General features: G+C 38.9%; 1 protein-coding gene across 10 annotated transcripts in view; it reads right to left on the bottom strand.

The window, feature by feature from the left end:
- The window catches only part of DOCK10 (dedicator of cytokinesis 10), a 229,013-nt gene that overhangs the window by 80,213 nt on the left and 136,130 nt on the right, over positions 1 to 12,670 (bottom strand). For all 10 annotated transcript variants that reach the window (XM_036237139.1, XM_036237140.1, XM_036237144.1 and 7 more), the window contains exons 6-11: positions 12,401 to 12,523; positions 12,026 to 12,160; positions 3,307 to 3,490; positions 1,892 to 1,977; positions 1,534 to 1,617; positions 1,259 to 1,414 (exon numbers count right to left, since the gene is read on the bottom strand). In XM_036237139.1, coding sequence (XP_036093032.1) covers positions 1,259 to 1,414; positions 1,534 to 1,617; positions 1,892 to 1,977; positions 3,307 to 3,490; positions 12,026 to 12,160; positions 12,401 to 12,523 — 768 coding nt within the window. The remainder of the gene's footprint in view (positions 1 to 1,258; positions 1,415 to 1,533; positions 1,618 to 1,891; positions 1,978 to 3,306; positions 3,491 to 12,025; positions 12,161 to 12,400; positions 12,524 to 12,670) is intronic.

Below are 12,670 nucleotides of genomic sequence, written 5' to 3'. Positions count from 1 at the left end.
TACTTTCCATATGTTACCTCATTTAAGCTTCACAAAGGGTATTTGAAATAGTTACTGTTATTATTATCTCCATGTATAGATGAGGAGACTGAGTTAAGCCACTTGCCCAGCGTGGCGGAACTCGTAAGTGGAAGTCACGCATTCCGATCCGGGAGAGGCACATGTCACTTGATACTGCTCATAAAATCTGGGGCCCATGGCATGTGCTGTTATCTCGCTTCTACATCAGTGTGCTTGGAGAATCAGTGAGGTGGCTAAGGGCCCAAGGGCAGTAAGGGTTAAAGTCTATTGAAAGAGGTCATCCTTTCGGCCAGCCATGCACTGTTACAATGCACAGGCTCATCCTTAACCCATCACAAACAGAGACAAGGCACAGGAGTGCGTGTGCTCGGTTTGTAGAGAAGACGTGATGCCGTTTCTGCCTTCTGAAAGCAGATGTGGCTTATATCATGGATCTGGAACTATGTTTTTTCCTTTAAGGTTGAAGATGACAATTGAGGGATGATTTATTAGAAATTAGAAGGGAATGCATTAAAAATAATAAAAGGGACATGCAAATATAATAACATTTATGTTTTCTATTGATGGTAGGATTGTGAATGATTTTTATTTTCTTCTTTACAGAAACACGTAATAATGTTTATGCTTACAAAATGCCCCCTTACAATTAACGTGGAATTGACCCCGAGAATATGAAGGGAAAATGCCCGCTTAGTAGGAAAATAAATATTGTATTGATTTAATGAGCACTGTGGTGTTCTCCAAATATCAGTGAAGCACATTTTTTTTTCTGCCATTTATCTAATATTTATCTAATATTATTTTACTTGATTCCCTATTTAGCCTAGTCTTAAACAGTAATAACTGTGAAATCCCAAGGTTGATTTGTTTAATTATTTTCTAATATACATTAAAATAAACATGTAATTAATAAAATTAAAATATCAATTTAAAAGCCATCTCAAGTACCAAGAAGATATAAATAATATCATTTAATGATTTAATGAAAAGAATCCTAGAACACAGTCTCTTTGATGCTTCATCTTTAAGTTAATAGAAAATTTTTATGGCAGTATATTGAAAATTTCGTTTCAGAACTTGTGCACTTTTGTAATGTGGAAAAATGCTGTCAACCACACTCCCTGGTACACTAGATGGTGTGAACTCAGTGCCCGGAATTATCAGGAATAGAAAAGATTTCGACTAGGGTGGTGTGCTGTTGGCCATCGCTACAGGAAGTAACTCAAGAGAAACTTACGTTCGTTATCGGATCATTTTCATTCTCCGTAACACATCCCTGAAGACTGAAGGTGAGAGCTTTACAAATGATCATGATTCTCTTGGCAGCTTTTTCTTCAAATGGTTTGATCCCAGACTCGGATTCCAAAGGATCCTTTTTCTGAAGTTTCAAGGTCTAAAAAATTGTTGATAGTTTTACTGAACACACACTCATCACAAAAAAGGAAATTCTAAATTATAAGCTGGGACTGTATGGATCAAGTTCATGTCTTAGAATGGATTCTAATCACTTACATCTATATCTGGGTCCATCGAGAACAGATTGAGTCTCTCCATGTTTCGAGTTGCTTTGACAGTCTCTTCAGTTTCTGTGAGGTACTATATAGAAAACTGTGTGAGCTCTTAGTATCTAAATATTCAGGTACTCACAGCCAGCCCAACCCACATGGCCCAGAAGTATCCCTTAGCATTATAACAGTTTTAATATCATCCATTAGAATTCAGCAAACCTTATAGAAACGTGCTTGTACTTTTTTGAGTGTTGCGTTTCCTAGTCTAAATCTTAACAGAAAGCATTTCCTTCCTTCCCGTGAAAGCAATAACTAACTAATAATTCAAATTTATCTGCATAGTAAAATGTCAGCTTTATTACTTTTGCGAAGTCTGGATGTAGGCTGTTCTCTGAAGACTCTGTTTCCTCTGGCGTGCATTCGCATGTGATAGAATTATCTAGTGAATCTAGAAAAGATACACCGAGACAGACTGTGAAATAATACTCACGGATCACACATTTCTCTAGCCTGCGGTATATCAAAACTGGGTTAGACTCAAGAGCAATGAGGGATGGATGCTGGTGAGCTGACGCCTCCACGTGTCCTGCCTGCAGTACGCTATCGTATTTGAAGATCTGCTTCTGATACCCAGACCTGGACATCTTGGGATTCTTTCTCCGACATCATCCTGTGCCCATAAGAACTCTGGACACTTACGATACTTACATTTATACTTGGGGCTGTCTTGCCTTCATTAGTGCATATTAAAGTTTTCTTATATATGTATCTATGTTGGATAATTCTGGCTCTCAGCCCATCAATTTAAAACTCACATTCTACCGTCAGTTACTTAAACCCTCTATGACTATAAACATTAATATTCTAGTTGAATATTACTATGTAAATCATGAATGCAAAACACCTATGTGGTATATAGTAGTTGTGTTAAAATCAACAAGTTTCCTTTCTTATTATATCATGACTTTCACTTTATAGCATATGATATTTAGACTACTAGAACTTAAAGATTCTGGTTTCTAAGATCGCATGGTGCTGTGCAATTATCTTAAAATAATTTTCATTTGGGAGAAGCTACTGACTCTGAAGGTGAACTTGTCTTCCACAGAGCTACAGACCTGTCTTTCTATTCTTTTTACCCTTTCTTTCCTCTCTCTTGCTTCCTTCTCTTTGCCTAGAATGAATTAGAATCTTTTGAAAGAAGTAGGAAGAGCAGAATTTTTTTTTTAATCTTACTGAAATTTCTAATGTTATGCAAAATTTATGGAACTTTCACAAGTGTGTATATATATTAATATATAATATATTATATATAAATATATATAGCTTATATATGTATACAAACTAATCTTAGGATGGTCAAAATGTATACATGAAAGATGCCTTTCAACTGAAAGTAATTCATATTTGCCTTTACAGAGCATAATGTTTGTTAATTCAATGTCATGAAAGGCTATAAAACACACAAAAATAATACTCCCTCTAAGGTGATATCCGTTAGACACGGGTATATTTTTTATATAACTGACAAATGATTCTCGACATCATTTGCTTGCTGGGTGTCAACCTCAATTCATCGGCAGTCAACTCAGAATTGTACCTGTGTGTGGTGTCCCTTACTATTTGGTAAAAGTAAAGATTCAGGGGCGATTTCCTGGAGCGAACATCTCAGGGATGGATGAGCTAGACTTGACAGTTACCACAGTTACCAGCAGCTTCAATGAACCAAAAGCACAGGTCGCCCTAGGAAAAAGGGAGGTGGCGCATGCGTCCTCACCCAGGCCCAGATCGGGGAGCTCCGCGCTCCGTCGACCCTGCAGGGGCCCCTCAGGGCTGATCTGCAGGATGCGGTTCAGGGTGTGGATCCATTCCTCCATGTCGCACTCTGTTTCCGCTGCTAGCACGAAATAGGTCAGGTCATTCATTTTCAATTCAAAGGCATATTTTCTTAGTCTGTTATTCTGTGGTAGGAAAACAAAAAACAAAGAAAAAGAAAACACCAGATAATGAGTGTTAAGAGTGTGAGACGTTTTTTGTGGGGTCAAGTTCCAAAGTTTTTACACACAGGTAGGTGAACATAGAGGATTTTCTAAAACAGATCAAAACTTTGTAGATAAGTATGATCATTTTGTTTGGTTTCTTTTACGACTTTTTGTATGAAGAGATATTTTATTTAGGCTTTGGTCGATTAGATGATTATGTTGGCTCAAAAATTTCATCTCCAGGCACACATGTGAGTATATTCTAAATGTCGGATAATTGATTTGAGTTGCTATCTTCACTTTCTCACCTCTGTTCTGTCTGTGACTCTCCAGTTGGCCTTTTGACCCCATCACACCCCAGAGGTAGGGCTTGTCAAGGTCGCTAACAAACTCTATGTTGCTATACTATCAAAGAGACATTTTTTTTTTCTTCATGTCTTTCTTGACCTTTCAGGAGAATGAACACAATGGCCACTTCCTCCTTCTTGAAACCCACCTTTCTCTGGCATCCGTGACCACACTCTATTCTGATTTCCTTTCCTCCTTCTTGACCACCACTTTACAGTCACCTCTATTGGTTCTTTCTTTTCTCGGTGACTTCTAAGGTTAACCTCAGCTCTGCCTTAATACTCCTTTCTCTCTCTGCTCCAATGGCTTTAAATGACATCCATATGTCAAGGTGCCCTGGATCCTTTCTTTGGCTCTGACTTCTCCATCAGCCTCCACACTTTTCTCTAAATTGATATCTCTGCTCTGCGTTTTGTGACCTCGAGGGGGGTCTTGTTCTAGTTCCCCGAATGTGCTTCTGTTGCGTGCTTTGTTGCTGCCACGAGATCTGAAGCCTACCCCCTGCTCCCAAGTGTGTGCTTGCACACACAGACACTTGATGTTTGCCTGTCATGCACTTTGGTGACTTGTATTCATTCTTCCGTTCTCAACTGTAGTTATACTTGCTCAGGCAAACCTTCCCCAGTTCCTCAGGGAGGATGCAATTCTTGTCTTTCAGGGCACTTACGACAATTTGGAATTGCATGCTTATTCATTTTCATGTGTTCATTTTGACCAACATCTATCTCCCTCACAGCTGCCTCCATGAGGACCTGGTCAGTTTCACTTGCCACTATATCCTTTGCTGTCATACGGAAGGATTCAACATCAGTGGGTTCAAAACAGTCATATTTTTCAAACAGAATAGAATAGTTTCCTATTCTTGGGGAACTAGCATTCATAGGAAAGAGGTGAATGAATGAATGATTAAAGGAATGAACAGATTATTGGAAAACTGAAATTCTCTGTTACGGGTTGATGCTATGAGTAGCTACTTAGATTGGTCTTTTACAGAAGAAAGAGCTAAGCTGAAATCTATAGAAAGAAGTCAGTTGTTTAAAGATGAGAGGAACCCATTTAAAGCGGAGGGAACCAAGAGCAAATTATTATGGCAGTTTTATATATTCTTTCCATGAAATTTCAGAAATATAAACTCAAACTGGGAACTTTTCCCCAATGATACAAACTAGTGTTAGATAATCTCGGGTGGGCAAACATGTTTCATCTTTTATTCCCAAGTAATTCTGATGTAGGTACTGGACACTTGCCCACACTCCTAAAGACTTCAGAGGCCCCACACCGTAGTGAAGGAAAGCCTATACGTTTAAGATAACCCAACTTTGTATAAGTAAAATGCAGATGGGAGAAAAACTGGAAGATGGGAATATTACTACCATGTGAGATTGTGGCTAAATATCAAAGTACAACATTCTTTTTGAGGATGGAGTTGCTTCTTGGTGGCAAGAAAAAGTAATTTTTAATATCCTCTTGGCAATGTCCTCTTTCTCTGGGGTGCCTTCAGAGACAGTCCCAAAATAGCTTGTTCCTTTCAACTTCCAAAACAGCATGATTACTACTACAAATATGACACCAAACACTCACCATCTGTATACCAGGCACTGTGCTGAGCACTTTACAGTCATTATTTGATTTAAATCTCACATAAAGAAAGACCTTAATGGACAAATCGCATCATTCCATTTAATATAAGATGACACCAAGTCTTGAGAAGATAAATTAAAACATGTTTGAGAGTACATGGTTAGCAAATGGCAGAGAAGGGAAATAACCTCTTTATAGTCCAACACCCACTGAAATGACCTAGTCACAAAGAGGATGCTCGGTGGATGCCCTTCTCCTTGTTTACCACCTTCCTGGCACAATCACGCACTGAACAGTAGCCATGGCCTGGGAGGTCATGAATCCTCTAAGTGCTGAGAGTAGACAGTGGGGCGGCATATACACCTCGAGGACAAGTAAAATTTAGCAATTGAAGAAAAAAGAAGAATTAACTAAAAAGCTAACTGTGATTCTCACTGGGAAACTTCACAGCTGAACAGCTACTTTCCAGGCTCTTCCAAGGACAGGTTCTTTGCCCCTGTCCATACTTTTGTTTTATCATCAAGTATTATTATTTCCTTGCCTTCTGGCTATTCACTTGCAGGCTGACTCTTTTATTAGGTCACAAGTCTGATAAGGGCGGAAGCTTCCTAGTTATCCTCAGTGCTCAGTGCAATGATAACATTCATTCAGAAAGAGGTATTTATTGTGTTCGTATTTCATGCTGGGGGAAAACAGACATAGTCTCTGCTCTGGCAGAATAAAGGAGTCAGGCATTAACCAATTAATCACACAAATTTGAAATTGGAAGATAAATGCACTTAGATTTTGTATGAATGTATTGAAGAAGAGGTATAAAAATTCTTTTTGAGAACAAGATTTTTCTTGCAACATGAGAATATAGCTGTGTGTTCTGTGAGCACAGAACAGAGTGGCTTAGACTAGTAAAATGTGAGAGAGGGATTTTGAGATCTTTTTGGCTGCAGTGTAAACAATGAGGGGAGGTCTCCAGAAGGAAAGTGTCCCCAAACATTACTGTGCAAAGCCAACATCGAGGCAGCTTCTTTAAGAATGCAAGTTCTTAGAAGCTACACTCTCCCCAGGAGGTGTGGGCAGACTCCCTCTATACACCCCACAAATACATCCTGACAAAGGAGGTCCATAAAATGGCCAGTGATGTCAATGACAACAGAGTGTCTGAGGATAAAGACAAGTTGGTTGATAGCAAGTATAAAAAGGAAAGAGATAGGTTTCCTTCCAAAAAACACAAGAACAGAAATAGCCAGGAAGGAAAGAACTAGAGATGCCCAGAGTCCAGGTTCTAGCTTTGGCTAGAATATTGCTAAGTATCTGAGTATAGTAAATGCCAGCAAATCTCAGGGTTGTCTCGAAAACAAACAAATTAAAGAATCTGCTTGATTAATCCGATGTCATAAATATGTGAAGTGGGAGATACGAAGCTACGTAAAATGCTTATACTGGGTTTAAGTTAAAAGTGGAGGGAGCTGCAACCTGCTTTCAAATGCGGATGTCAAGGAACTAATAAAAATTTAGAAAGAGAACATTGCAAAATATAAATAAAATGTGATTTTCTAAATTGCATTTTGTATTTCAAATGAATATTGTCGACTTCAATATTATTGTTAAAAATATTTTTAAAAAATTCTAGTGAAGTATAATAAACCCTTGTTTCTCACAAAGGGGTATTTATAAATGAAATAAATATTTTATTTACAATGTCTCAAAAATCAAATTATCTGTTTCTATTTGGAGTGAAATAGAACTACTTGCAGGGTAGAGGAAGTCACGTTGGGGAAGGTTAAGACGCCTAAGTGGTCTTCTATTTCACTGTGATCTCTAAGATAATGGCATATAAACCAGCAAAAAATAAAGAACGGAAATAGAAAATCAATGGGACATTTTAATAATCCTGAACTGCAATTGCCAAGTCATTAAAATGGTAATTGAGAAGTAATCTTATTCTTCTTTTTCACTCCTCCAATTTTCCTCTGTTTCTCTGAAATCAGTGTCCTTTGTGGCCACAGCAGCTACTTTGTTCATGCGTGCTCCCCACAGTCCATCTACATGGCTTCGTAAATAATAGGAAGCCATGACTGTGTCCTGTGTCCGGATGCGTTTAATGAGTTGTAGCAGACTGCTCTGTTTCCACACTATTCACCTGGAAAAGTTCCGAAATAGATATTCCAGCAAAGCCACGAAAGCTGACGGAGAAGAAGGAAATTATCCAGACGAAACAGTCCATCACAGCCACTGTGGTGCTAGCATCTTTTACAGAATTTTGCAGAAACAAAGGAAGAGCTTTATAAGGGAACACACAACATCAAATCCAGGTTACTGGTCCAGGTAGCTATGATCCATGCAATCTTTTCCATTTACTTGTTCATTTATTCAACAAAATTTTGGGGGTACCTTTTATGTATGTACCAGGTACATGCCATTAAAAAAAATCAAATAAAGTGCATTCCCTCGTTCAACTTCCCTTCTAGTGTAATGGAGTGTCACTAAAATAAGTAGAAATATAACATATGTAAGATATATAATATCCCATTATGAGCTGATAAATATAGCTTCATTCTTGCATACAGGATCAGAATGTATTCTTTGAGATGCGTAACTCACGCTCTATTTGCAGGTGCTCTATCCGCTCTGCTTTTTTCTGTGTGTCTTCGCACAGGCTGGAAACTCTTTGAAGACAGAAGCCACATCTAATTCACATTTGGCGATCTCACAATGTTTTACATATAGAAACAATTTCGCTATAAGTTAGTCGAGATGAATCCTGCATCTAAAACTCACTGCACATGAGCACCTACATCCTTGTAGTGTTTCTTCTGCCCACGTGGCTTATGTAAGATAAATGTCTGTGTGCATGCAGGTATGCCCAGTCAATATGTAATGATCGAAGCATCTCCTGGGGCGTCTTTCTGTAATTTTGGAGGTTCTTCTGCCTTAAAGCTAAATTTGCCATCATTAGCTCTGTGACTTGGGAAAGCCACTCTATCTCTTTGAGTTTTATCTTAATAAATTAGGACAATAATAATACATAATCCACCAACTGCTGTCAAATAATATATTAGATGAAGAAAACTACAAATGTCACTTTGGTTTTTATTATTATAGGAAGTGAGATTCTTTGGAGCCGGAGTTTGCTAATGGGAGATTTATAGGTCATATTCAGCTTCTAGTTTGTTTTACTTGGTCCACTTTTTTTCCCCTCCCAACCGGGCTGCCTTCATGTGGGCATGCATACTCCTGTTCCAACAGGCTGCTCCCTGTGGTCTCGCATCTGGCCATACTTCACTGTTGTAGGGGGCGGCCTGAGCTGCAGAAGCATCTGAAGTTCTAGCCTTTCATTAAGCACCTGAGGCTATTTATTTGGAACCCATATTCACAAGGTGGCAGATCCAGCATCTAGGAGAAAATAAACCATGTTTGGCACCCCGCCCATCTCTATTTAAGTCTTTATCAACTGATGTCAGTCATTGTCACTGTTGAGGTAGGGACCATAGGCAGATGGGATTCCTGGGTTATTTGCTCCCTTCACAGTGGCAGGACTTGAAGTAGATGGCTGGCTGGCTGGATAGACGGACAGATGAATGGACAGATGGATATACAGACAGATGGAGGGATGGATGAATGGATGGACAGACCAAAAGATGGATGGGTGGATGGACAGATGGATAGAAGAATATATGGATGGGTGGATGAATAATTGGACTAATAAATGAATGAATAAGTGAGAAGACTCTGGCGGGACAAGACAGGATAACGCAGGCTTAAATAGCCTTTAGTCCCAGATCAAAACTGAAGGCGCAAACACCGGAAGTTCTGCTCCACATCGGGAATGCTAGGGTATAAAACAGATCTGATACTGTTTGATGATATTACAAAAAAAATTGGAAACTACTGTCAGGTCTTCATTTTACCAAGATCCAGGAAATTTCCAATCATAGGCATCATCGAAAGTCTCTGAGAGATATGGGTGGGAGTTCCTCTCTACTCGAGGTCACCCTTGAAATTTATTCCTAAGAATTCCAAGGATTCTCCTCAGGAAAACGCACTGATGTAGATTTGGTCTGAATGGTTTGTTCACTTAAGCATGTTATTGGCTTGAACTCTCTAAGGATGCCCAACCTAGGTGGCACTTTCTGAGGCAAAGTCTTCATTTCTCTTTGCTGTTTTAGCCAAGGGAAACTAACAACGACTCTCGACAAAATAGTCTGACTCATCCCAGTATTCATTTGCTCTGTGCTTTTTGTTCGTGTTTCATCTTCAGGCACATTTTGTGCCTAAGGGCTTGCTATAGCACTGACTAAACTTGCACTACCTCATTCAGAATATTCTTTCCAGATGCAAAAACTTGTAAGTCAGAAATTGCTGTAAGCAAATACGTAAGAGCTGGGATTCAGACACAAGGTGACGAGTGGCCCAGATGTCTATCTTTCCAAAGTGATCTCAAGAAGCTGGAGGTCCCTCTCTCTACTAAAGGTAATGAGTTCTTGATGAATAAGAATATAAAGGGATGTAGAGATGAACTCTTCAAAAGATTTAATAACTGTGCTCAATATCAAATGGCTGTCTCCTGGAAAATGAAATAGGATTATTCAATTATGCTTAGATGTGTAAATCTACCTTGGGAAATCCTACTTCCAGGACCGTGTCTTCTGTGCGGCCCTCCAGTTGAATGGGAGGAATTCATCGCTGTTCTGTGCTCCTCGAGCATTCCACAGAGAGTATACGTCCCCTATAGCTCTTGCGACACTGCATGACAGTTAGATAGGAGCCCACATCCCTCTCTGGGTGCAACTTCGGCAGGGCATTCCCAATAGCTAAGTACAGTTCTTAGCATGTCCCAGGCACTAAATAAATTTGTTGAATGAATGACTATATAAATAAATGAATGAATAAATTAGCCCTTTTAGGTAGCAATTTCAGGAACGTGAATTCAGATTTTCTAGGAAGGCTTTTCCACAATGAAATGTCTGTCTTCTAAAGCTGTGTTGTTTTGTAATTAACAGAAAGACTAAGGATGTAGGGTTGAATACACACCATCTCCCAGATCCTTTTTGAATATTAGCACATTTATTCTAGTTTTACAAATGAGGAACCTGAGATCAAAAAGCCCTCAGATAGTAAACAGTGAAACTAGGATTGAACACTGACCTGTACCCTTAGAAGACACTCTCTTTCCAAGACACTGCCTAACCAGAGAGTGAAACACCATTTAAAGAAGTTCCTATAAGCAGAAGGTTGAATTAGAGCACTAAGGTGTGTGTATAACAGAGTTATATGCTATTTGGAAGAATAAATTACATATTAATTTGCATCTCTGCAAACTTAATATACAACAAGGGCTATAATGGTGACTCATTTGCTAGAGCAAGCTTATAAGTGCAAATGGAAAGAAAAATATTTAAGTTTTTCAGTTCAATGTCTATAAAATGCAGTTATCGATCTTTAGTCTATTACTAAAGAAATACCTTCATATTGCTAAAGCCGAACAGTCTCCTTTTAACTAACAAGAGAAGACTATCTCCACCTTTTATTGGAATCCTTATTGTCCTTTCCACGTAGAAGCCTGTCGCCTGTGTTAATTTACAATTATCTTTTGCTTCTTTCCTTTTGAGGTTTGGCATTGTTACGTTCTGGAGGAATTCCCGATTTTAACAGATGAACCATCCAGAAATCAGAGAGAACTCTATTTCGTATTCATATATCCAGCTGCCCTTGGTGTTAACTGGAGTTGTAATCTCGGTTACACAGCAAACTGTGCACATGCCTGTGGCTTGGTGGAGAGAGAGCTGCTCTAGTGGCCTGTGACCAGAACTGGTGTTCTCAATCTCAAAGAGCCAGTATCTTCATGTGAAATTTGACGTAAGAATGCTAAACTCCTTGATTGCTTCAATTTTTAGGTAAGAGGGAATAAAAAGAACTATTTCATCTGAGTAAGAAGGATAAATGATTTGAAAATAAGATGTCCAAGTGAGATCTATGGAATTATTTTGTTGTCCTTTGCCACGGTGGTCCATGACAAGTTGAATACTAAGGACAACAGTTTGAACACCAAGAGCTTACAGAACAGCATTGTCTGTTAAAAGCTCTGTGTCTGTTTCTGAAATTAAACTCTTGGCAATCAATGTCACCCTGTCTTTGAAGGAAACTTCCTCCTTGAAGGAAGATGATGGTTTACTATCCCATACCTAACAATAAAGGTAACGTTTATGAAGTATGGTCTCTGAGCTATGATTTATGTGTTATCTTATTGACTCTCTTAGCTCAGTGGTTCTCTATACCGTGGCCATATAGGTGATGGTTTTCTTCTTGAATACACCAGACTTGTTCTCGCCTCAGGATCTTTTCCGCCAGCTGATTCCATTCTGTTTACTTCTTTTTTTTTTTGTTTATTTTCTGTATTTCTTCCTTTATTAAAAGTAAGTTTTGTGAAAGCTGGCATCAAGGCTGCCTCGTTCTCTACTGAATCCCAAGTCTAGACCAGTTCTTGGCTCATATCAGACACTCTATTCATTTTTGTGGAATGAATGACCGGTGATAGATGGACATACTCTTTGATTAAAAACTCAAGGGGAAAAAGGGATTTCTACTCACCTGCACCACACCTGTACAGGAATCCAAAAAGATGCAGCCTTTGGGCTCTTTGGATATTTTTTCATCTTTGTAAAAATTCATGATGTAGGAGTTATCTGGTAGCTGAGTCAGCTGGAAGTAGCGCTTCTTGAATGACTAAATAAAGGAAAAAATATCAGGAGATAGTTCAAGTTGCAGCACGATATTACTCACAAAACCAAGAATTTTTCTCATTCCTCCAGGAGTACTGTTCTAGAGAAAAGCATCCTCTCTTTTCATAAATAAAATATGACACAAAATATCAACGCAATGCAAATGGCTCTCCTCTGTGCTGTGACCAAAGGAGGGGTTGCCAAGAAAGTTGGCAGAAACCGACGAGTCTTGATGTCTCCTTACCCGAATAGTGATGGTATTGTTCACAGTGCTGTTGAAATTCCCTTTGTAGAGCCAGCCTGATTTGAAAACTCCAGTTCCCCCTGCTCCCCCACCGCCTTTGGAAGATGAGTGGGAGGTGGTATCCTGCACAAAAAGCATCATTAGCATGACTAGAATCTTTTGTGAATTCCAGATCTTAAAGCCTGCACTTAAAAATGAGCCTCCTTTTTCTCTCTTTGACTCATCTTAAATAATCAAGTTCAATTTCAAAACAAACGTGACTCATTTTGA

The sequence above is a fragment of the Rousettus aegyptiacus genome, unplaced genomic scaffold (assembly GCF_014176215.1).
Source record: "Rousettus aegyptiacus isolate mRouAeg1 unplaced genomic scaffold, mRouAeg1.p scaffold_m13_p_2, whole genome shotgun sequence".
NCBI classification, from domain to species: Eukaryota; Metazoa; Chordata; class Mammalia; order Chiroptera; family Pteropodidae; genus Rousettus; species Rousettus aegyptiacus.
This window is presented reverse-complemented; position numbering and strand designations above follow the sequence as displayed.